At 36.3% G+C, this 26,776-nt stretch overlaps 1 protein-coding gene across 1 annotated transcript in view; it reads left to right on the plus strand.

Moving 5' to 3' along the window:
* Window positions 1-26,776, plus strand: part of DPYD (dihydropyrimidine dehydrogenase) — an 800,443-nt gene that overhangs the window by 556,868 nt on the left and 216,799 nt on the right. Inside the window, exons 17-18 of the mRNA XM_045897134.3 lie at window positions 25,014-25,134; window positions 25,954-26,073. Of these exons, the coding sequence (XP_045753090.1) occupies window positions 25,014-25,134; window positions 25,954-26,073 (241 nt within the window). The remainder of the gene's footprint in view (window positions 1-25,013; window positions 25,135-25,953; window positions 26,074-26,776) is intronic.

Genomic DNA, 26,776 nt, shown 5'->3' on the forward strand with positions numbered 1-26,776 from the left:
TAGAGTTCTTTGGCAGTATAGCTTCTTTAAAATCCTACTGAGCTTCTTGCTAATTTCATTTGGGTACTGTCTTAGCTGGAAACCAATTACAAAAAATGTGTGAGTCATGATTCTTCAATTTAAACCTGCCTTAGTTGTCTCTTAGAAAAAGCCTAGGAGTTCAGCCCATCATCTAAGATGTCTTTTGAAGGTCTTTGTCTTGGAGTGGTGGGAGACAGTAGAGATCTGTGCTGGGAGACCTAAATGAATGGTTACATTGTACTACAGAGTTGGGTTTGTGTGTGGTGATTGGGGTGGGGGTAATTAGTATTTTACTTTGGACAGGGAGTACAAAAGGGGGGATTGGTAGAGCCCTGAGGAATTCTGCTTCCTCATTGCTCCAACTCTCCTGGGAATATCTCTTTCTAGTGAGCAGTCTCTTTTAACCTCAGTATCAGAAGAGCCCCTCCTCCTTCCCAAGACAACCCTTTCTGCTCACCCACTTAACCCCAGCCGTGTCTACTTCTTCAATGTCTTACTCTCTTTTCCATCTTACATAATTTTCATTTCTCTCTCTTTAGGGTCCCTAACTGCCCTCCTACATGCCTGACAAAAGTCCTGTGATAAACCTTGCTCCGGTCCTACCGCCCTCTCCGTACACCTGTCCGTTTTCCGTCATCCCTTCATTTCCACTCATGTAGAAACTGTCTTCACTTCTTCACCATTCATACCATCCAAACTTCTGTCTCACTTTTCTCCCAGCCTCATCAGAAATGTCACCAATAACATTTTCACAGTCTTCTGTCCTCTCATCTCCTGCCCAGAATTTGACCTTATTTACAATCTCTCCTTGAAATGATTTCCCATCTCTTTAAAAACTGTACTCTTCTGCTTCATTTCCCATTTCTCTGAGCACTTGTTCCCCCCTTTTTCTGGTCCATTTTCATCTTGTTCCTGAGTTGGGACAAGAACTCAGGTTTCCTGACTCCTGGTTAAATTCTTTGCCTGATAGTATTTAAATATGTTAGCACACTCATTCATTCTACAAATACTTTTTGAGCCCACTAGGTATAAACACCATCAGGTTTAATTACTGGTGGTTTTACTATACTTGGTTTTTTAAATAATTTGTGTGATTATTTTTAAAACACTGCTGCAAAATTTTCAAAATTTGATTTCAACTCATTGACACTGCTTCCACTTGTTCACCAGTAGGCTTTGAATAGTGATTCAAGAGGCTCTATGTAAAGGCTTAATTGCTCAAATCTACCTTACTACTATGTGCCACGATATCTGTATTATCCACCATTATTGAGTCATTCTGTGAGGTAGAGACATTGTTACATTGTTTTTTTCTGGAGTTCTCTTTTAAAATGTGAATGGTCTTTATAATAAAAAATCATTAAGCTGTTTGTAACCTCATAACTTAAATTATGAAACCAGTTTCCTTGAAAAATGAGTCCATAAGATCTAGGACAGGACATACAACACTGAGAAAAGAAAATCACCCGTGGGAATTAAAGGAGGTCTGGGTAGCCTTGGATCATGGTGATGAAGGTGGAGAAATGGAAGAATAAAGAAAGTTAGAGTAAACAGAGCTGTGTCTTTGTCTCAGAGGGCACATGGATTACTTTTAGGAGTGCAACAATTGTACTTTTGTATTCTCTGATGTTATTTTAAATGTAAGAAATTTAGAGTTATCCTTGGTCCTGCCTGTTAAGTTGGCCTAGTGGAGGAGATAATGCTGAGGATTGTGGGGACCCAATGGAGTCATGGAGAGCTGTGGTAAATGGAACAGGCTCTTGGGTAGTGACATCTCTACAATTAATACAATTAATATGGTGACATATTCCCTTAATTTAAGGAGAAATGTACACTTATCCCAAGGAGAAACAAGGGTGCTGTCATATCTAAATAGGTAACTATCTTCAACCCATATTTTAAATAATTGCTAAGAAAGAATTGCTAAAACTTCTCCCTCAATCATTTCTGAAGATTGCAATCACCTGTGAAGGTCTTTTAAAGAGATACATGGACTCCCTTTCCCTGAGATTCTTCAGGAATTTGGGGCCCTGGGCATTTGTGTGCATGTGTGCATGCCTCTGTGTGCGCATGTGTGTGTGTGTGTTTAACTCCACAAATGATTCGGAGGCACAGCCAATGTTGAGAAGAACTAAACTGGAAATATGATGAGCTGAGCTTGATTAGATAAACTGCAACCATGGAAAGAAGAAGGGAGGCTCTGCTTACTTGTTAAGGAAGCATCTTCTAATTAAATTTAGGAAGCAGCCTCTACAAAAGCTGACAGCAAAGCTTCCTATACATGCTGCAAAGGAAAGTGTGATGAAAAACAAAGGAGCTGCCCTCACTCTATAGAAGCTTATCACAGAGACAGGCAACCTGTCTTTAAAGCCTTTCTTTAAAAACCTACAGTTAGCTCTGATTTCTTCCCACCCCTGCACAAAACCTTCATGTTAACAACACTTACATACTCTTCCTTTCCCCACTATACGCGAGGCTTTCTTCTTCCCTGCAGTACCTTTGTTCATGGCACAGATTTCCTTCCAACATATGCCCAGTCAAGACTATTTGTTCTCCAAGGATGGGTTCAAATCTCTCTATTGATTGCTGCTGCCCAAAGTGACCTTTCCCTTCTCTAAGTTCTGCAGGAGCTTGTCCTGCTTATCTTGCCATTATAATGTATTAAGCTCCTACTACGTGCTAGGTACCTGTCATATAGCTAGTAAGTGACAGAGCCAGGAAAACATAAGTTTTCCTTACGCTGATCCCAATCCCATATTCTTTTCATTATGCTGTGCATGCTGCCTCCCCTACCCCATACTGCCCTGTTCTATGATTGCTTGGGCCTTTGCTTCCCTCCTAGACTATAAGTTGGTTTTGGCCACAGATCATATACTATGCATGTTAAAAATTCCATAATGTCTGCCATAGTTTTTAAAAATGAGTCAAACAATGACCAAGCAGCAGGAATTAGCAGCAGCTGGGGCTTTAACTTTAACCTTGGCCCATGCTAGCACTCAGACATCTGGAGAGGTTCCAGTTCCTAAAGCATCTTAAGTCCTAAGTGTCTAGTCATTATACAGGCAAATTTAGCAATAACTTGTAGGAAAACTCTGCATCTTCAAAAAAAAAAAAAAAAAGAGGAGGGGAGAGAGAGTTCCCTAATAAGCTGAATAAGCCAATTTTAGCAATTACTAAAGAATTAACAAGAAATTGTAGGGGAAAAGTAAATCTACAAGCGCTGAGACTTAGATATTAATGAGGGATATGTCCCAAGACCTACTCAAATCCCTATGTATCACTATAATATATAATTTTCCTCATAAAAGGCAGTAAAGTATAACTGAAATATTTAAATGATCCCTGTAGACCCCTAATGATTCTATAGAAATGGAACTAAAGTCATTTATAATGCTATTAACATAAATTCTGAATTGAGCACTGGCTGAAACATTTTCAAACATCACTTTTTCTTGTTTCCCATATAGAGCATATGGTGTGCTCGTTTTTGTCTGAGTCACCACCAAATTTATCCAGAACTTCTATTTCCTAAGATGCATCAATTTTTAAAAGCTGTTTCACTTTTTCTTAATTTCCATCATGAGAGTTAGCCATTACCTTTCTACAGGGGTCACTTTACACAGAAGTTTTTTGATCAGTTCAAAAAATTATTTTGTACTTCTAAGTAAAAAAAAAAGAAAGAAAGAAAGTCAAGGCTTCACTGCAATGTAGGTGTTCACTAGAAAAGCTCTTGAAAGCTCAGCTCATTCCTAGCCAAGTGACTCACTCACACCACCCTTACTTATATGATCCACATTTCTTATAAAATTACATATTAACACATGTTCTATGGGATCATTCACAAATTGTTGAAACTGCCAAAGTTTATTCTACAAATATAAGATTTGCAAATTACTATATTATGTAGTATTCTTTAATTCTTCTTTTGTGTTTTTTAGTATATCCATCAATAATAAGGAATTTACTTATTGACTGTGCCTTTACAGTTTATTTTCCCAGAGCTTGTAATTCGTGTTATTGCCTGTACAATGCAAGGAACCCAATAAATGGTAAATATTTAGTCTCTGTCACGTGATGCAGCACCACCATCATCTGTTAATAACTATTCTGAATTGTGTTCATGCTCAAGCGTGAAGACAGAGTACTTGTCTTGGAGCAAATGAGGCTGCCTTTAAGAAAGAGAACCAAAAAAAGTGGTCAGACTGTCAAAGACAGAATTCCTAGTTCAAAATGTGCCTATAGTGGTGCTATTTTTAGTCTTACTTTGATATTAATATTATCATATATATAATATAATATTAATATATTAACTAAGAGTGTGTGTACATATATGTACATACATACCTGTGTATGTGTATGTGTACGTCTTCAGTAAAAACTGCATGTATGAGAAATAGTAAATGATTTTATTTTGTATATGTCCATTTTTATTTAGCTGTTTTAATTTTTTTTGAAGCAATCTGGCCCTTTACAGTAAATCAGTTAGAAAATGGAAACAGGACAACTGTCTCAAAGACCTCATGTATAGACAGGATGTGCCATCATTTTAAGGAGACAGCTCAGACCTCAGAGCTCCATATAGCAGAGCTAGGCAAGAGGGGTGTATGTCTCTGGATAGTTGATGTAGGCCCAGAAACACCAAATGTGTTCTCAGTCAGTGTTCCTAGGTACACAAAAAGAAGATAATTAACAGTGCTTATCTCGGAAGCATCTCAGATGTAAAAAAAAAAAAAAAAAAGGACCTGGAAATATAAAACTAGAAGATGAGAGAAATAAAGCATTTTTTTTGCTAATGTAAAAGTTCCTAAATAATAGATAGATAGTAACAAGAATAGTCCATTAGTACCGTGGAGTTGTATTTCTCTGAATTCTTGCTCTAGCCTGAGCATTTTATAGCTTTAAGTAGAAATTTAATCAAAGTTATTTTCTTAATGAAAGCACAGACATTCAATTAATCTTATATTATCCTATATCTCTGTCTGAAAAAGAAAAACTACCCATTATTCTTAAGCCACTCTAAACAGATGGTGCTATTATTTAATTTGTAACAAAAACCAAATGCCATAGTGCTTTGGAGGAGTTAATTCAATTTCTTTAGTCTTCTTTAGCCTGCCTGCCTGCCTTCCTTTCTTCCCTCCTTTGTGAAGAAACTCTGACTAGCTAGCTACAACCCACTAGAACATGAGCGCAGACATTTGCAGTTTTAACTATTGGTGAATGACCTCATCTAAAAACTTAGCAATGCATGGTTCTGCAAGAAATTTGAATCATGCAATGTGGTTGGTGTAAGTGAATTGCCTGGTTAAGAATTAGCCTAACTTTTACAAGCTTTCTACCAGTTTCTTGCATCTCACTTTCCTATTACTAGGTTATATATAAAACTGGGTAATAGAAACAGGTAATGATCATATAAAACATATCATCATAGCATTTTCTTTGGAGTCACATCTCATCTAAAGCAATAAATGTTTAGTCAATGATTAATATATCTATTGCGCCTATTGTGTACTGGTATTATGCTTGCCTCTATGGATGGTATTGCATGATGAAAAAGAGTATATGGCCCCTGTCTTTGAACAACTCAAAATCTAGGAGCAAAGAAAAAACTCAACTACATGAAATGAAAATAATTTTAAGCCACTATAAAAGCAAAGTGATGTGTGTTGGTCAAAGAATTTACATAGAGTTAAATGTGACTTCCTCAGGGTTCACTTAAGCAACCAGTCTCCATTGTACTATACCCACACCCCAGTAACCCTTTCTTTCTTTCTCCTCTTACACTGCTGTATATTTTTTATTACCTACTTGAAATTGTATTACATATTTATTCATTTTTCCTTATTGTATTTTCTGCTCGAACGAGAACAGTAACTTTTTCTTATTTATTGTTAAAACTCCAGCAACTAAGGGAGTAGTTGAATAAATATTTGTTGAATGAGTGAATGAATAAATAAGTGAATATCATCAAATAAGGAAAAAATCATTGAGGACAGGTTGTACAACATGCGACCCGCTACTTATGCAAATAAGATGAATATGGCTGATGATGCCTTATTGCTTACGATGGCACAGATTTTAATTATTATACAAATGCAGATCTTTATTAAGCAGCAACTATAACAATGAACAAGAATAAAATGATATAAAAGAAAATAGACTGATATTTTTACAGTTTCTTCAGAGCTGCTGCTAACTCATTGACATGGAACTCACCCTGATTTCTTTTATTGCCAGGAAAATCAGCATTTATTTTTATGGCTTTGTTTTATATTGCATCAAGATGAATTACAGGATATTTAATTTCAAACAGTTGTCCATTCCCTAATTAAGAAGAAACATAAATAAAATGTTCTTTGTATATTAAGATTTTATAGCATAAATAATAATAAAAATTATACTGAAGTTTGGATTTGAAATTTGAAACATACATTGTATGTTTTTGGTATTGTAGAAGTTATGGGAAATATCATAGAAATAAAAATATCAAAACTCACAAATATGGTATAAGATATTCTGGGAGTTATTCTTTTTTGTGTTATTTGTGTTTTATTTTATTTTATTTTATTTTTTAAGATTTTATTTATTTATTCATGAGGGAGAGAGAGGCAGAGGGAGAAGCAGGCTCCCAAGGAGCAGGGAGCCCGATGCGGGACTCGATCCCAGGACCCTGAGATCATGATCTGAGCCGAAGGCAGACAGTTAACCGTCTGAGCCACCCAGGTGCCCTGTGTTATCTGTGTTTTAAATGTAGAGTAAGATATTAATCTAGTGTGCCATTCATGCATGGTGACTCAAAAATATTTCACACCCTTACCCTTCAGTAGCCAGCAGAATGCTCATCAAGGATCGCTTTAAGCCAGGATTAAATACTGGACATAAACAAGGTTAAGAATGTACATTTGTAACCCTGATTACATCCAAAGAGAAATACACTTGATTTTGAATGTGCTTATAATATAAATGACTCTTAACCACTCTAATATGGATAATTAAAGTTACTGGGATAATCATAAAAATGAACTTATGCAGGATTCAAGTTGGTAGCAATTCCATATCCTAAAATATATTTTGGTTAATGCTCATTCCTATTCATGCAATCTTAACAAAATTCACATTTACAACTATTCTTCTTCTTTAATAGCTGTTTTAGGCTATTAAGTTCATCCAACCAAATTGCCCCCAAATCTAGGAAGTAACGTTTAGAAGTTGTCTTTATTCACCTTGGGAAAATTTTCTTTAATTTATCACACTTTAAAACAAATTGCTAACTTTAACTAAATGTGAAATAAAACAAACACATAAATTAAAAAGCCCCTTGGTATGAAAAACAGATACAATAAAATTAACTTAAAATTCACAAATGATAACTTTTTCCTACAATGATTGTGACATAATCACAGTAAAATTTCAGCAAACTTTAAATGAATTTAATTGTATAAAATAAATATATAATTCTCAGATGATTAGCAAGAAATTACATTAAGGATGCTTTACAAAAGCAAACGTGTATTTTATGTAATCTGGCCTTTTTTTTTTCTACTTAGTAGTATGTAAGTTGTGTTATCTTTTCTAACTAATGTGTCTTTGGAAATGCATAACCCTACTGATATTTTTCAAAAATTTGTATCCTGTGATCCAGTTATATAACAGATAATATCCACTTATTCACCTATTTAGTAAGTTTCTGTGGAACAATGAAAACAGAAATATATATAAAATCTTAAGGAAATTTAAATGAGCATATCATTTCTCTCAAGGGCTGGAGCAAGTGTGTATGATTTACGTGGGGAAGGATATTGTGGGTGAAGGGAATAATATTAACAAATTCTGGTATAACAGTTACACATAAATGGGCTAGTATGACTGTTCTAACATTCTATAGTGACTGATTTTCACTGCATATCATGGTTTATATGTATAATATAGGTTATTGTCTATTTCTTAATTATTTAGAAACAACTATATGGCTACAGTGTAATAGCATTATCATTTTATCCCTTATTAGGGATCTCTGTAGTGTAGAAGGTTCAGGAAAATCCCATTTTGAATAATACTGGCTTAAGTTAAACCTCTTATACATGTGCTATCTGAGGGGAGATCTTATCTTTGAGTGAGGCTCATGATCTTACCTATGCTCTATGCTCTGGAGTGAGAGGAGGGATGTTAAAGGCTGACTGTTGGATAGGAAATGGGCTCTGGTCTATTTTGTGTCAACTGACAGACTCAATTCTGTCTCTTTCACCAGTTGCCCCCATGATAACATACAGCAGCAGAAGTTTCCGCTAGTGCCAGGCCCAGGCTATTGACTACCAAGGTAGTTGTATCTTCTTAATGCCGGTTTTTGTTGGTTTGCTTAAAAAAAAAAAAAAAAAATTACATTTTACCCATGAACACAGCACCTAGCAACAATAGCAAGGGCATTATGAGCACCAATCACCAGAAGAGATTTAGCCCAACATTATTTATAATAAAACCTGGAAATAATTTCAAAGTGAAAAAATTGGGAAATAAGTGAAACAGTACATATCTATATAATAAAATACTTTATAAATATTAAAATGGCATTTTTAAAGAAGTCTAATGACATTGGGAATGCACATGATATAATGTAAAAATGAAGTATATATAAAACTGTAAAAAAAAGAATCAAATTTTGAGGAAAGTGTGTGCTTACTCAAAGAAAATAGAAGAAAATATACCTTTTTAATAGTGCTGTTGTTTGGTTGTTTTATTATGAGTAATTTTAATTTTTCTTCTTTATTCAGTAATTTTGCTGAATGATTTATTGAAAAGTATTCCATAATAATTATGATATCTTTTTATAATCAGGAAAAAAATTCTTAAAAATAACATTTGAAGAAAGATTTATTGCAAGGATATTATATAAATTATATAACATGGTGTTTCTTTTTCTCTTTCAAGGTAGGACAAAAATCTGATTTTAATCTGTACCAGGATGGGAAAGAGACTTGTGTGATTTTGTTGATTTCAAATACTGTGAGAAGCAGGGTCTACTGTATCTTTCACTAGGGATAATTTGTTTTTTTCTTTTTTTCTTTTTTTAAATTTAAATTTTAAATTTAAGTTAAAATTTAAATTTTAAATTAAATTTAGATTAATTAACATATAATGTATTATTGGTCTCAGAGGTACAGGTCTGTGATTCATCAGTCTTATATAATACCCAGTGCTCATCACATCACATACCTTCCTTAATGTCCATCACCCAGTTACCCCATACCTCCACCCACCCCCCCGCCCCCAGCAACCCTCAGTTTGTTTCCTATGATTAAGAGTCTCTTATGGTTTGCCTCCCTCTCTGGTTTCATCTTGTTTTATTTTTTCCTGTCTTACCCTATGATCCTGTTTTGTTTCTTAAATTCCACATATCAGTGAGATCTTATGATAATTGTCTTTCTCTGATTGACTTATTTCACTTAGCATAATACCCTCTAGTTCCACCCACATCATTGCAAATGGCAAGATTTCATTTTTTTTATGGCTGAGTAATATTACCTCATATATATATATGCTGCACCAGCTTGCATTCTCACCAACAGTGTAGGAGGGTTCCCCTTCCTTCACTAGGGACAATTTGACATAAAATAAAAAGCTAGAATAATTTAAGCACAATTAAGTTAGTATTGTGAGAGCACTTGATAAATCATTGAGTATGTGTTAGTATGTTTGTATGACCTAAAAACTTCTTTGGGTCCTGTCTTCTGTGCTTGTAATTTCAATTGTAGATTTATTTAACGAAGTTCATTCTTTAGGCCTCTGATTGTTATTGACTCCACATTGTAAGAATTCAGGAATATTGTTTAGGCTACAACTAATTCCTTTAAAAATTTCAGTCTCTTTACTGTCACATATAGGCATTACCTCATAAAACAGCAAATAATCTCTTTCACTGTCAATTAGTTGTAATTGTGGTAACTATAAAATGATAATTAATTGACATATATTTGTTGCATACACCTTGTTATGTCAAGCAGAGTTCTAAGTTCTCGTAGTTCCAGTTAATTTTATTGTTTATTTTCTTTGGCTCTATGTGTCTGTAAATATTAACTTCTTAATCCATTACAATCTGCCTTCCATTCCTATTATGTCTGCCTATATGTACTCATATATTGCCAGTGACTCTAAGTAGTATAAACTATTGCCTACATTTTAGTTCTCATCCTATTTGATTTCTTGGTGGTATTTTATATCAAGATCTACATCCACTCTCTTTTATTTGAGTTTCTGTTTTCCCTTGTATTTTTCCTGATTGGTCTCTTCTTTCTTTGACCATTTCAAAGATTTCTACACCTTAATATGAATGATCTCAAGATTTAAGTCTTTTGCTTTCTATCCTCTCATCCATTCACAAGACTCCAACCACTATCTGCACGTAAACAACTCCTAAAATATACTTCTAAAATTCCTCCTAAGATCCAAATTCCTGTTAGCTCTCAACTAGATTCTTTCAGCTAGATGTCCTAAAGGAACCTCAAACTCAATGTATCTGAAGTTCATTCATTTCTCCCAAAACCAGCTTCTCTTGCATTTCCTCACTTGGTTGATGAAATTGCTATCCCTCAACAATGTCAAAACACAAAATTATTTTTGATTTTCATTCCCCAACTCCAATCTTGAAAATTTTTAATATTCCATCTTGAAATGATATTCCAGGCGCCTTGAAGTTCTTGATTTATACTTGCACTCCTTACTTTAGGCCCTTCTCTTTCAGACTGGTCTCCTTGCTTGTACTTTCTTATCCTACTTACCCCCACAGACATATATGGAATTATGTTTCTAAAACATAGATCTAAACATATGGCCTTCCATGTTTTCTTTTGCCTAAAGGATAAGGCACAGAATCTTTAGGAAGCTGATCCAAAACTCTAACTGAACCATTTAGCCATGTCTCCTGCCTGCTCTCTTCATAGGTAATAAATTTTTTTCTATTTTCCTTCATGACATGCAGTCCCATTTTTTAGAGTCTTTTCCTATGTATTCCTTATTCACATATTGTTTCAGAGGACCTACTCTAGCCAGTGTCATTTTGAGAATCCTTTAAGATTTCAAACTATAGGGCGCCTGGGTGGCTCAGTTGGTTGAGCGACTGCCTTCGGCTCAGGTCATGGTCCCGGAGTCCTGGGATCGAGTCCCGCATCGGGCTCCCTGCTCCGCGGGGAGCCTGCTTCTCCCTCTCCCATTCCCCCTGCTTGTGTTCCCTCTCTCGCTGTGTCTCTCTCTGTCAAATAAATAAATAAAATCTTTAAAAAAATAAAAAATAAAAAAAATAAAAAGATTTCAAACTATAATTATCTTCACTATTGTTTCCTCCCTCCTACATAGACACAAGCACACACACACTTTAGAAGTAAGTAAAAGTAATCACACCACTATTAAGTTCCCATTCACTTTGTACACATTTCAAGTAAAGCAAATTGTTTGAGGTTGTTTTTATATCTGTTTCTTGTACCAAAATGAAACTATTCATAAAGCCTTCATGGTTAGTTGCAGGATGATTGCAAATGTTCAGTTAACGACATCGGTCCAGATTCAATAGCTTTTGGTAGTCCCACAAATCCCTTACTTATCAGAGAAAGGATAAAGTAATAAGGAATATGTATGTCATGTTTGTGGTAACAGATGTTGCATGTTAAAATCTGGGTACACTAGTAACTGAAAAGGTATGAGTAAAGTCATCTTTGTAATGCTGGACACTGCCTTTGCCCAACCATCTAAAAACCTAATTAGGTGCTGCATCTAGTTGTTAATTACATAACCCAGTAAAGGTCACCCTGGAATGCTTGTTTCTAAGTGAAAAAAAAAAAAAAGGCAAATTTTAAACTATCTAAATTTAGCAGTCCTTTGGGTACTTTACATTTGTTGAATATTGCAAAAGTAAATACCCATCTGTTTTTAGTACTAATATGAGTTTGTATATCAGGCAGTTTGAAGATTTTTTCCCCCATGCAAGCTTCATCAGCTGTTTTATCAACAGTGTAGGCTTCAGGCACTTTTGTAAAGTTGAGTTGGGATAAATGAAAGATCCTTGTCGAATTGGTAATCATGCAGGTATTCAGAGGGAAAGGGAGATCATATTTTAATTTAATTTCAGTGCCTCAAGATATTTTTCCTTATGGGCTGTTACCATTCTCTGTTTACATATCCATCTTTTAAGAAATCATAGCTATTCTTAATACATTTCAAATCAAGCTTTCCTGGATCTGGGCGATATATATCACTTCATTCTGCAAGGGTCTCTTGAATTATATGAGAGCTTGCTCATTGTGTCAGATTCAAATGCTGAATGATTTATAGAGGAATAAAAACATGAGACATATTGTAATCCCAAAGCTGTTTATATATTCTATTGAATCTGACAAATTTTAGTGCCCTAAGTGGTTATAACTTGATTGTAAGTTCTTTGAGGACAAAGTTGATGCCTTACTCTTCTGTAATTCCCACATTTCATGGAAAGTTTCAGGTTAATGCTTAGGTGCTAAATAAAAACTGGCATTTTCTTACTAAACATATAAAGGGCCTGTCATCCTTTTCTAAAGGAAAGTGGCCAGAAGCAGCATATTGTATACAAGTTGCCACAAAAGCATGTGTCCTGGCTACCTTGACCATAATTCATTGGATCAGATATACCCTGAGCAAAAAAAAGTGACCACTGAGGTGAAATAAAAGGATGTCAGCAGCCGTCAGGAAATGTGGTGCTCTCACTCAAGCCATAAGGTCACTCTGTAGTGGACCGTGGCTGACTGTATAATTTAGCACTCTTAATTGCAAGCAACAGAGACATACTGGCTATCAGAAGTGAAAAGATGATTTATCAGCAAGATATAAGATGTCTTAGATAATCAGGGAAGGCAGGAAAAGTAGGCTTTGGAAAGGGGCTTAAACCAAAGGGGGGGTGCAGGCAACAGGGAACTAGAATTGTCCAGCTTAAATGCAGCCTCTACCAGTGCTGACATCTCTCACTACCGCCGTTGTCGGATACTGTCAGGAGACACGGTACTGTATACCACCACAAGTCAACCTTAACCCCTTTTCTGAATGTCAGATTAAAATGTTTGGCGGGAGCTTCAGTTGGCCACACCGAGATCATGTACCTGTTTTTTGGTTGCCGGAGAGTAAAGAGAGGAAAGCTGTCTCTTCAATGGATTACATAGTGAGGATAGTTTCTGTGTCCCACCAATACTTCATACAGTGGGAATTTCCCACAAAATAGAAAGGGTATGAAATAGGAAGGACAGCCAAAAAAAATAAAGAGTTATTCTGTTTGTATTGCTTCTTCTCTTCTGTGGGCTTGATTTTGAAACATATAGATTCTATAGTAGATGTTAGAAGAATTGAATTGGAGAACCAAAAGGCTATATATATATATATATATATATATATATATATAGGCAATATATATATACACACACATATATATGTATGTATATATATATGTGTGTGTATATGTGTGTGTGTGTGTGTATACATAAAAGACGAAAGTGATTAGGAGTAGAAATGGAGGGGCGCCTGGGTGGCTCAGTAGGTTAAGCATCCCACTCTTGATTTTGGCTCAGGTCATGATCTCGGGTCATGGGATGGAAGCCTGGCATGGAATCCAAACCCCCACCCCCCCAGTGGCTCCGAGCTCAGCAGGGAGTCTGTTTGAGATTCTTTCCCTCTGCCCCTCACCCCACTCACTCACTGTGTGGGTGTTGAGCACACACACACACACACTCTCTCTCTCTCTCTCAAATAAATAAATAAATCTTTTTAAAAAATAAGTAGAAATGGAAACATGCTGAGAAATAAGAGCAGATTTATTCATATCAAAGAGTTTCTAATCCTTAAAGCAACTCTTAAAGGAACAACAAGAAAGTAAGAGCTGCTCTTTGTCACTGGCTTCTCTGATGAGTCACCAGAGCTGCTGAATGAAAGGCATCCCAGACCCTAAAAAACTGGCTCTTCCTTTACCCAAAACACTTCACTTACCTTCTGACATCTCCATGTACATTTGTCATAACCCCCTGGCAATGGGGGGTTTACCTCATCATGGTTCCTTTCCTCAACACCAGAAAAACTTTAAAATAAAGAATCCCCCTTAAACACACACACACACACACACACACATCTTATGATATATACTCTTATAAACCATGTACTCATAAATAAATAAGTTGGTACTGATTAAGTTAGGTTCAGATTGCTCAAAATTTTGAGTAAAATCTAGCATCCCTGAACTTTATATTAAGAGTTTATAAATATCACACTTGCAAAAGGTCATGTTTAATATCGTCCCCATCCGTAGTTTCACACAAAGACTTTTCAATAAAGTCACCCACTTTTAGTATCTCCAAATCCTTTTCAGCTCAAAGAGGGAAATCAGTCCACAGAGCTGGCAAAACAAAGACCTAGATATTTCTTTCTAGCTCTTATAGCAGCTGTAGGAAGAAATCCCTTAAGGAACTGTACCAACTTGTTATGGATGAGTTCCCCTTAGCTGAAACCATTCATTGCCAAGGGATTGAGGTTTTCTCCGCTACATTATTTAAAATTGCCTCAGCAGTAATTCCTTCTTGCTTAGATTTCATAAAGTTCCCAGGACAGAAACCTGACTTCCCTCGACTCTCTTCATCCTAAATGTATCAGCGTTGTGGGTGCTTCAGGGCAGAAGGCTGTTTTACACTAGCCTCCTCCCTGTGTCAGTTAATCATTCACACCAATATGGGATTATAAAGATAGTGAGGCTTTGTGCTTGTGGTTGTTTTCCAACTCTAGCACTGGAAAACATAGGCTAAGCGAATAGACCAACAGATGTATAAAATATCAATTGTTAACACTGTTTACACTAATGCTTTGCATTAAGAAAACAAATGACAAGCTGCCCGAAGTCTGCAAAGAATAAAAACTCCTTGTTATAGACTTAAATACTCACTTGCCCTTATCTAAAATGAATCCATACACAGTAGTGCAAGCAACTGCCTGCACTTCATTACCCGCTGAAGTCTTTTTAGTGTGTTCTGAGCAGTGATTGGGAAGCCTGCTGAGTTTCCGTTTGGTTCAGCTGGTCCACAATTTTGAACCCCTACGGGTGATATCAGCAAAGCATGTGCGTAGCCTATTTCTCCATATATTAAGATTTTCCAGGTTACACTGTATAACCTCATTAATAAACTATGATCAACATTTTTTGCGTGATAACACTAGCCTTTGAATTCACAGATAAATGGCAACTCATATAAGGAAAGATCAAGCTTCTGCGGGGAGCTTAGTATAAATAATTCTAAAAAGAATAAGCTATTTTCAAATATATTTTAAGGATTTTTAGTAAATAATCTTTAATAAAGAGGATCTTAAAGTATCTTAATTTCTTTATACTATGGCTAGTGTATGGTTCTCAAAAAGCATTTGTTTGCCTATGAAGATAGACCTATAGAGTCTATGTCAATCTTGATTTGGGGGGAAAAGAGCATAATAAAAACTAAGACAAGGGAAATAGAGATGGAAATATCCAGCAGAAGCAAAGGAAAATCATTATGAAGCCTCTATATGATCAGCAAGTCATGGATCAAATATGGATGCAAACAGGGCAACTGCAGGTCAGTTCGGACAGGTTGTCAAGACTCAAAGGGGTCTACTATGGAAAGAAATTTGCAAGGGATAAAATACAGAAATACAAGAATTCAGGCAAACAGGATGGATTATGAAAGCAAAAGCATACTTTAGAATACTGTATTAGAGACTCAACACACCTAGATGAAATTTCCAGATGACCTCTTCATGTTGTTATTAAGGAGGTTGTCATTAATTGGCTTTATCAACAAGAAACATGGGACTGGGGTAGGGATTAGGATATACACTGATTTCCCTGGCCATATTCCCTTGCTGAGTAGACCTGGTTTTCAGACACAAAGGTATAATCTTCTTTATCCATGGACTTCTGCACAATCATTTTCAATGGTCCATATCAGAGTGGTGACTCAGCAGGTTCGGAAAGTAGATGTTTAAACTCTTTAAGATTATTCTGAACTGTCTCTACACAGAGGACACCCATCATTGTCCCCTACCATGTCCTTTGAAGCAGTCTTTTTCTAGGAGAAAAAATGAGACCTGCTTCTTGGCCTTGTTGGCTGGACTAGGCTTGACTCTTTCAGGGACCTTAAGAGATTTGTTTGGATTCAGCTTAACTTTCTTGATTATATCTCAGTGAGATACCCTGGGGTATTTGGACAAATTAATTTTTCTTCCATGACTTCCTCAGAATTTAGCCTAATCCTATCACAGGGAGACTTCCAGATCCAAGTAGGGAGTTGCTGTATCAGTTGAAGCCTCCAGTAATCAGAGACATAGAGAGTTAGGAGTGTAAAAGGTTTATTGAGGAACAATGCCTATGAAAGGAAATAAGAGTGGGCAAGGGGAACAGACAGACCCTGGTGGAGATATGAGAAAAATCTTTGCCAGCCCAGTGGGGGCTCAAGGGCAAAGATCGCTGTTAGAGGAATGTTGCATTGGATAGAAATGGCTGAACCTTGTACCACAACTTTGCTGTCACTGCCTAGGGACTCCTCAAGAGGAGCCTGACCTCAGCTTAAAAACTGAGACTGACCTGATGGTGTAAGCAGGTCAAGGATGTCAGCTCACCACACTGTTGTGGCAGGGCTTGAGTCTTTTCCTGAAAGAGGATCTGAGTGGTGCATGTCTATGTCTGCCTGCTTCTGCATGTATTTGGTAAGAACACTTCAGATCCCAGTTAAGTCACCTGAGCATATCCACACATCAGTTTTGGCAAAAGGTTATATGAATATAACTCAAAAAGTTAACCCCTTAACTTAATCTGAGCTCAGCTTCTTCTTCCTCTCATCCCCCTCCCCCTTCCCTTCCTTCATCTCCTCCTCCGCCTCCTCCTCTTCCTTTTTCTTCTTCTTTCCCTAGTATAATATGGGATTCCCGAAAGAGAGACAGGAGACATTTATACAATAGGACAGTAATAGTGCTGTGAGGAAGTCTCCCTTTGATGCTCACTGCTAGACTAGTACATGGAACTGGGCAGGAGATGTTCACTGACCCGTTTCTGGGGCAAGTATATCTTATCCAACTTCATTACCATGTCAGGTAAGACAGTGGATTTCTAGTTTGAATTAGGTAGTAGGATCAAGATGATCGAGGACATCTGAATCTGATTCTGTGCGGACAAATTGTGGAGGGGAAGGTTTGAAATTTGAAAAGTTTAAAGAAGTGACCTCCACTATTAGCACTATTAGTGAGCTTGTGGAAAGGTAGCTAGAGAATCAGAGGGTCATCAGAGAGGACAAAAAGAATGACTCAGAGAGTATCTGGCCATCAAGTATTATCTAAACAGTGCATGACAATCATTGTCCATTTGTTTCTGAGACTAAGGGTGTGGTAATAAGAACTCTGACACTAGGAATGTCAGAGGAATGGTACACCAAGGAAATGCTGTCTGAAAGGAGGAAAAACAGCATAAACTATGTCACAGGAAATGTTATTTAAAGGAATAAAAAAGGAATGCAGTTTCCCTTTAGCTGGCAAAAATATGAGCCTATTCTCCCACCAGGCCCCAGGGACCAAGGACTGGGAGCTGAGGTAGGGTTAGTGGTGCAAACTCTAGAGAAGCCTCAATATCCTAAGGATTCAGACAGAAAGGGCCCTGGGCAGCTTGGCACCTCAGGGAGGTCTTCATGAATTGCCAGGCCACAGGGGGGGACAGTTGCCCTCTAAAAACACTTCAACCAGTGAGAGAGGGCGTCAGAAGACTTTCCAAACGCCACCTGCTGGTGGGGCAAGAACTACTAATATCTCCAGCTTGTGGCTCCGTGGAAGAGAAGAGGCAAATGTTTTCTTGGCCATTGTGGAAAGCTGATACACATCTAGGAATTCTTCATTTTTTTTTTTTTATTTAACACAGTATTTATTATCTTTAGTGTCTCCGACACTGTGTTAGGGGATCAGGGTACAAGTGTAGGATGCATCCCTTAAAAGACTGATAGTCTAGCCAAGAGGGAAAAAACAAAACCATAAATGGGTGGTGATTAAATATTGTGATAAATGAAGGAATAAGGAAATGTTATGGAAGTGTTTAAAAGGCAGTCCTTAACTCATCCATCCTGTGCTGAGGTAGGATGGGAGGGTTGGTCATGGAGGGCTGCCTTGAGGGTGTTCATTCAAGGGACAAGAGGTGAAGGACATTCTGGGTGAGGAGACAGGAAGAAAGAGAGGCTGAAGTGAGAAACAGAATGCAGAAGGCTGTAGCACCTGGGGAGGAGAGAACACACAAGCAGTTCCATGTCATCTTCAACTTAAGGCACAAGGGAAGTGGAGAAGAAAGAATATATAACATATAAAATATTTTATACACACATCCATTGCATATATATATATACTTACAACATTTTATTTTTTTGCATTTTATGTTTGTTATATGTACTATCCCCCTGGATTATGAAGTTTGTTTTGTTTTTAAGAATAGGGATAGTGTATTATACATTTTTAAATCACCATTGTCTAACATAAGGTGTAATGCCTAAAACAGTTGTTTATTAGGTTATCCTGGACCCAGTAATTTTATATTCTATTTTCTTCTGAGAAAACTGAAATAAGAAAGCCCGTGTTAATTTATGCAATGTGAGCTTTATCAATTCAACAGTATTTGTTGAGAGCCTACTATGTGCCAAACCCTTGCTATATGCTCTGAAATAATCTGAAATGAGAGAGCATTATTAAGATCTCCTTTTTTATATTTAACATCCAACATGTATTTCATGTATGTATCTGACTTCTATTTTCTAGTAGACTCTGCCTTCCTTGTTCCACTCATCTTAGTCTCCAGCACAAACGAGTTCAATGCCTTGTGGAATATTTGTTGAAAAAACAGAATCCACACTGCCTAGAATGCCACCAGCTTTCATTTTTTTTAAATTTATATTTAAAAACCCTTAGAATTGTTTCTTTTTATATATTTTACAAGAAATTTGTGGCTGTATAATTTACCTATAATAAAAAGAACACATTTAGGTGTAGAATTTGATGTGTTTTCGCAGTTGTCTACACCTGTGTAAACATTACTACAATCCAGTTGTAGAATGTTTCCATTAGACTCAAAAATTCCCTTTGGCCTCTTCCTACTTAATCACTCCCCCACACCCCAGCCCTAATCCTAGCAACTACTGCTCTGCTTTCTATTAGCATAGTTTGTGTGTGTGTGGAATTTCATAGAAATGTGAACATACAGCATTTAAACTCTTGCGTATTTCTTTAGGTGAACATAATTTTTTTTATTAATCCCAAATTGTTGCAACACCCAGTAGATTCGTTTCTCTTTATCACCGAATAACATTCTGGTGTGTGGATATGTTACTATTTGTTTATTCATTCACATATTAATGAATATTTGGGTCATTTCCAATTTGGAGCTTTTTTGAAAGAGTTGCTATGAACGTTCACGTGCAAGTCTTTGTGTGGATATATGTTTTCATGTCTCTTGGATATATAATTAAAAGTGAGATTGGTGGGTGGATTGGTTTATGAATGTTTACCTTTTTAGGAAACTACCAGATGATTTTCCAAGGTGACTGTATCATTGTTAGCATTCTTAAATCAGGAAAACCAATTTAAAAAGAGCACATGCTAAACCATAAGTTAATTTAAAACATTCCCATTCTAGTGCACAATCTTTGCATTTACTAGTAATTTGACCTGGAGTGGTTAACTCTTTCTGCTCTATTTTATTGACATGGAAGGATAAATACATCACATTTGCCTATTACTCTGAAGCTACATTTAGTCTTAGAAGTATAAATGAAGTACAAGCCTTTATGGTTCTGCTTTACAATTGATGGCTGAATTTCACTTTAGGGAGCAATTTTGCTAAAGAAGATGATGGTTTAGGACATGATAATGGGAAAGAAAATTAAGAAGGTGAAATAGGTACTCAGATTGATCTTCTGGGCCCTAGTTCTCTCTGTCAGAGAAGTGGACATAATAAAAATGCTAGCTACTTCCTGGCATTCATGTGAATTAAGACTTAGGAGTTCCTTAGTGGAAAACATTTATAACTGGTAAAATTTTTCAGTGGATTCATTGAAATGCCACCTTCTAAGAGAGCCATTTTGAAAAGATTGTACAGAGTGAAAATTACCAGGTAAATTGGAGAGAAATGTTTCTTAAAGTCAAAAATTTCACTTGTAATTTAGCTTATCAAGAAATTCTCACAGCCTCATTCTCTAATGCTTGTTCTTTTGCACAGGGCATGAAACCAATGAGATTTGATGCCCTAGGAAATTGGTGGAAATGCCTGTCCTACAATGGAGAGGTCATCTTAGGGGTCTCAGATGCAGCAGCGTATATCATTTATAGAACCCCTTTAATATGTAACTAGAGACATACTAGCTACTAGATTTAAAATTATTATCTTACAGCCCAGATAGAAAAGAAAGCTTTAAAAAAAAATTTAAGTTTTAAACTTCCTAGAGTTAGAAATTATTATCTTATGGCCCAGATAGAAAATAAAGCTTTAAAAACAGTTTTGGACGGTGGAAACTACTGTAGCAAACAATCTACTCAGAGCTACATTTTCTAGTTTTTGTTGTTGTTGTTTGGTTTTCAAAGGGATCGATTCCAGAGTGTATTAATTGCAGGCAGACACAGGGAGGCTCCCCATTAAAGTTGTTGAAGAGACCAAAATTGTCTCTTAGCTTGCTTTCATCTTTTTGTCAGCAGGTCTGGTCTGGTACCTTCGCCTCAATGCAGTACCGTCAAGACCACCAGGTGCTTCCCCAGCCCCACCACTCATGCTTTTAAGGGCTTCAAGCAATTTCTTGCTTATCTTATCACACACCTCTGTCCCAGAAAAGCTCATTCTGTGGCAAAAATGGACAGGGAAAGAAACAACAAATGTTGGAGAGGCTGTGGAGAAAGGGGAACCCTCTTACACTGTTGGTGGGAATGCATGTTGGTACAGCCACTTTGGAAAACAGTGTGGAGGTGCTTCAAACAATTAAAAATAGAGCTACCCTATGACCCAGCAATTGCACTACTGGGTATTTACCCCAAAGACACAGATGTAGTGAAAAGAAGGGCCATATGCACCCCAATGTTCATAGCAGCAATGTCCACAATAGCCAAGCTGTGGAAAGAGCTGAGATGCCCTTCAACATGAATGGATAAAGAAGATGTGGTCCATATATACAATGAAATATTACTCAGCCATCAGAAAGGATGAATACCCAACTTTTACATCAACATGGATGGGACTGGAGATTATGCTAAGTGAAACAAGTCAAGCAGAGAAAGTCAATTATCATATGGTTTCACTTATTTGTGGAACATAAGGAATAACGTGGAGGACATTAAGAGAAGGAAGGGGAAAATGGGGGGGGATTGGAGGGAGAGATGAACCATGAGAGACTATGGACTCTGAGAAACAAACAGGATTTTAGAGGGGAGGTGGGAGGGGGGATTGGTTAGCCCAGTGATGGGTATTAAGGGGGGCACGTACTGCATGGAGCACTGGGTGTTATACGAAAACAATGGATCGTGGATCACCACATCAAAAACCAATGATGTATCGTATGGTGACTAACATAACATAATAAAATTGAAAAAAAAAAAAGAAAAGAAAAGCTCATTCTGTTGCCTCAGAGCATTCTTTGGTGATCACATGAATAACAAAAAGCTTAACAGGTGCTAAAGAAGTATACACACCTACACACATACAGTTGCTTGTGGGAGAGATCGCCAGTCATGGTCAGGGATAGGCATTATTAATACCTGTAGGAAGAGCCAATAAAGACTTCAAGATCTAGGTAGACTTTTTGTGGATTAGACACTTTAAAAGTCTTGTTAAGTTTTTTTTTCCCCCATCATTATCCACTCTTTTTTTTTTTTTCCGAATTATCCCAGATTTGTAAGGAAGTCTTGGATTTCATGCTTTTAGAAATTATTTATCATAAAATATACCCAGGTTTTGGGAGTGGTGGGTGGCTGGGTGGCTTAGTCTGTTAAGCCTCTACCTTCAGCTCAGGTCATGATCTCAGGGTCCTGGGATGGTGTCTTGTGTCAGGCTCCCTGCTCAGTGAGGAGTCTGCTTCTCCCTCTGCCCCTCCCCCCTGCTCATGATATCTCCCTCTCTCTCTCTCTCTCAAATAAATAAATAAAATCTTTAAAAAAAATAAAAAATATATACTCAGGTTTTTTAAAACCTAGGCATAGTCTATATTTTGATGAATCTATAAAGAAATCAATTGAAAATATTTTGAGTATTTATTTATTTTTCTTTCTTTGACAACACTGCTTTTTGAGTATCTACAATGCTTTGTGCCTAGAAATAGAAAAGCAGTCCAGAATTGTTTGGTTTTATTTACTTTTTGTTGGTGTGGATAATGTTAAAGTTTCAATTTGTCAGAAATAATAATACCTTTGTGTGTTTCCTATCTTGAAGATTTGGAAGGGGGGGCATTAGAAATTATCTAAAATCTGTTTCAATAAGGTTTTAAAAACTGGCTTTAATGGGTGACACCATCTGATGCTATTACTGGAAAACTGAGAAGGTCAAGTTGCAGAAACACTATTAATTGCTTTTAGATCTCAAACATTAATATCAAAAGTGTGAGGAAACCAGGAAAGTGTGAATAGTTACAGTGTGTCCTTTAATTTCCCAAAGTATACAGATTCATTTTATCATGTTATTAGCCTCACCACATTTCTAATTGTATCAGAATATTCCCTATTATGTATGTCAAGCAAAACTTTACAATTTAAAGAACAGTCACTAATTTTTACAATAATATTAGTCAGAAGTTGTTTTTAAAATTCCCAGGTAATCAAATTCTGTTTCAGCTGGGTATGAAGATTAGTTAGCAAGTGGCTTGGCTGAGTATGAAGATGAGAAAAAATATTATCTGAACACCAGGAACCTTACTCATAGAAGTATAGGATGGCCAAATTATGGTATCTCAAAATAGAGACAGATGATTCAAGTAAGTAATGGTACCAAGGGACTGTATTTTTTTTTTTTTTACAAAAACTGAAAAACTTTGAGCAAATTCCAAATTGTTAAACAGTGTGTAAAAGGCATTCACTTCAAGTACTCAACTGGTGAGAATGAACAGAAAAAAAGTGTAACAAATGTTCAAAGTAAATTATTAAGACATGGTGGTCAATAGTATTGAAAGCCACTTAGAAGCCTATATCAGATTATTAGTGTTTACTCTATTGGAACCAAATACTATTTTATATTTGTTTCAGTAATTCTTATCAGGCTACCTTCCATGTATTATGCAATTCAAGTGATCTTTAAATTATTGTTAAATTCTATCTTAAAGAAAGCTTTCACAAAGGACATGCAATTGATATCATCTAGAGTTACTGTCATTTCTAGGCTAAGTCCCATGGAAATTCATAACTTAAAAATGAAAGTCAAAAAGATGCAACTGCCTTCATAATGCCAATGCAGCGGTTATAAATATTTCATGAACATTGCATGGGCAGGGGCAGATCTCCATTTTGATGAGTTAGAATTTGTACAGCTAAGTCTCCAGATTTTACTATTCATAATGCACAGTATGCCCTGTAGAGCATTCCATATAGTGCTTTTTTAATATTTATGTTTAATGAAGAAATTACTGTTCTAAAAAGAGAACAAACCGAATCAAAGATTTTTTTGTTAAAATTATGAGTTTTGCTGAATAGAGACGGTAACAACCAACAGAAATTACCTCATTGCTGTATCTTAGCACATAAACGCCTAACTTTTAGAGTAATACAAGATGACAGATCAAGACACATTAAACGTAAGTGAAAAGGTTCTTTCTAAAGGTTATAACATTAGAAATCTCATCTTAAAAGAATTTGAAAGGTTAAAATGCAAAGAGCAACTTTCTTACATATAAAAATATTAATTACAAATGATATACTGGCCCGCTGTTTCATAGTTTAAATATATGTCTATATTTTTCTGGGTTTTTCTTTTATTCAAAAAACATTTTAACTTGCTAAGATAATATTACCAAGTTCAATAATGAATTGCTATTGCATATTTTAAGGTAATTTATCAAAGTGCATTATCAGTACCTGTCAGAATAAATTTTGCACTAAAAGTAATAAAAAAAAAAAGGACTATTGTATGTATTGAAATCAAAGAACATTGCTACAGCTAAGTTATTTTCAATGGAAAGGATAGGTGATTGCCCTCTAAATGATACTTGTCCCATGAGAAAATAGAAGCCTGAAAAATCGCAGGAAACAGGCACAGGAAAATGTCTGTTCCTTGCTTTTAAAAATGAGCATTTATTTTATTTTATTTTATTTCATTTTTGTCATTTTGATCAATTCTTTCAAGTAGATGAATGTTAAAAAGTGCTTCACAGATCTTGGTAACATTTACAAAAGTAAACTAAGTTACTGATCAGCTCATGTATAGTCCAAGGCTGAATTATTCCATATTAGCATACACTATATATCATAATTAGATTGATTAGGAAGTCATGGATTTTCTTTTGAATATACTTCATCAAGACTAAGTCTTCTAATAATGGAAACAACAGACTTCAGCTATAATATCATCCACCCAGGAATCAGCAGCTTAAGTATTTTTTATTAGGTTTAAGCCAATGAGGTCTCTGGAAATTCTGTAATATTTACTGAATATACCACCAAAAGTTTATGTTTTACTCCTGGTATTATTTAACTGGTAGTGGAAAACACTTTCTTCCATTTGGTTCTTCGTAATTTTATTTTCCAAAGGCTCCCTTGAGGAATTTAACCTTTATGTGATGAATTTGCAGTTCACTGGAAGTGTGTTAACCTTAGTTCCCTAATGAGTCTAGGTGTAATACTGAGGCGGAATTGAGAAATAGATCATGTAGCTCATTGTCAAGTTGGATTTGTCTTGCACATATCCAGCTTTGCTGTTGTTCCAGTACACATTTTGATCACAATTCTTTAATTATGTTCTATATTTAACTGACCTATTTGAACAGGATCCAGAGCTGGTACGGAACATCTGTCGCTGGGTGAGGCAAGCTGTTCAGATTCCTTTTTTTGCCAAGTTGACCCCAAATGTCACTGATATCGTAAGCATCGCAAGAGCTGCAAAGGAAGGTAAGAACTAGACTTGTGTCACTTGTCTAGTTCTGGAAGTATGGGCCTGAAGTATGTGCCATTCCAAAGTATATCTTTATCCACAAATATATGTGTGTATCTTTGTTTAGAGTTTAAGAAAAATACTAAATTGAGCACTTGATCTCCCAAATGCAGTAGGTTCACACCTGGACTCAAGCTAGTAAATGGACTCTAAACAAGGACATATATAATCTTTCTTGATAAACACCTGCTTCACGCACAAAGAATTATGAAACAAAGTCATGCTCACAGTGAACCACTCCAAAATAAATGACCTTGTAATGTAACAATCCAACAGCAGCATTTGAACCATTAATGAAGTACCAAACAAAAAGATACCAGCTTCCACAATATGAAATTTCTTGTGAGTTCCCTTTATATTTGATAGGGCCTAGTATACTGCCTTAAACATATGTCCAATAAATATCTGTTGAACACATAAATCATGCAGGCAGTGAATGATTTTATAAATCATATATGCCATGCCCTATCCAATGGAAATTGCATCTTGATTTGCAAAGGTATTGTAAACTACCTGGGAAATAACACCAATTACAAAACGTTTGAAATCTATCAATCTGTATAACAAATGGAAAAATGAATTGATGGGAATTAAAAATTTTTACGTCTAGCATTTTAATAAGCATAATGGTAGGAGTGAAGTTAGTAAAATCATTGAGGGAAGGAAATGTTCTCAAGAGAAAGAGTGTTCATGTTCCCTGGTTGTGTGGGTTTGAATGGCTTTTGACCATTGTCCCTTTAAAAAATCCCAGGTAAATGATGAAGTGTTTTCCATAGGTGGTGCAGATGGCGTTACAGCGACCAACACTGTCTCAGGTCTAATGGGATTAAAAGCTGATGGCACACCTTGGCCAGCAGTGGGCTTTGGGAAGCGGACTACATACGGAGGAGTGTCTGGTAGGTGTTGCCCTCTGCTTGCATTTTGCTTCCTTGAAGGTTGCTGAAAAATCAGAGATCATGTTACAAGCAAGTATATCATGTCTTGTATGATCCCAAATTCTGATAACTCATTGCTGGTCAAAATTCCTAATAGTTATGACAGATGGAACATATTGAGTGTGCAAGCTCAAGTAACTGATAGCAAAAGATGAGAGAATACCAAGATAAGGTTGTGTGTGAATTCGATTCTCTCGCGGCCTACGCTCTTCTCAGAATTTCTCATTGTCACGAGTGTCTTGTCACTTACTAGTAAGGGCTGATACCAGTGCCGTCGCAGAGAAAAACATAAAAACCCTGATGATAACATCTTTTTCAGAGTCTGAATTTGTTTCACTTTTCCTAGAATTTTGAAATCTACCTTCTTCAAAAAATCTTGCTTTCATAACTGTCCCCAGGGAATTCTTAAAACTGCATTTATGGCGGCAGCTGAGAGGACATTTCAGACCTCACACCTTTGCATATCTTTCCTCATCATCAGACACTTGCATTTAAAACAGAAACAGAAGTTTTAATCCCAATGTGTCGTTCAGTATCTTTGCCCTGTGCGCTCTGTTGCTGTGACAACATGAACTTGGTCTTGCAAAGACAATGCTGTAAGGTTCTTGACTGTACTGGTATGGGGATTAGTCTCCTTGGTGATAGAGACAGTGGTAAATATACA

Source organism: Mirounga angustirostris, unplaced genomic scaffold (genome assembly GCF_029215605.1).
Source record: "Mirounga angustirostris isolate CCGP_5_RB_7025 unplaced genomic scaffold, mMirAng1.0.hap1 SCAF_4, whole genome shotgun sequence".
Classification (NCBI taxonomy): Eukaryota; Metazoa; Chordata; class Mammalia; order Carnivora; family Phocidae; genus Mirounga; species Mirounga angustirostris.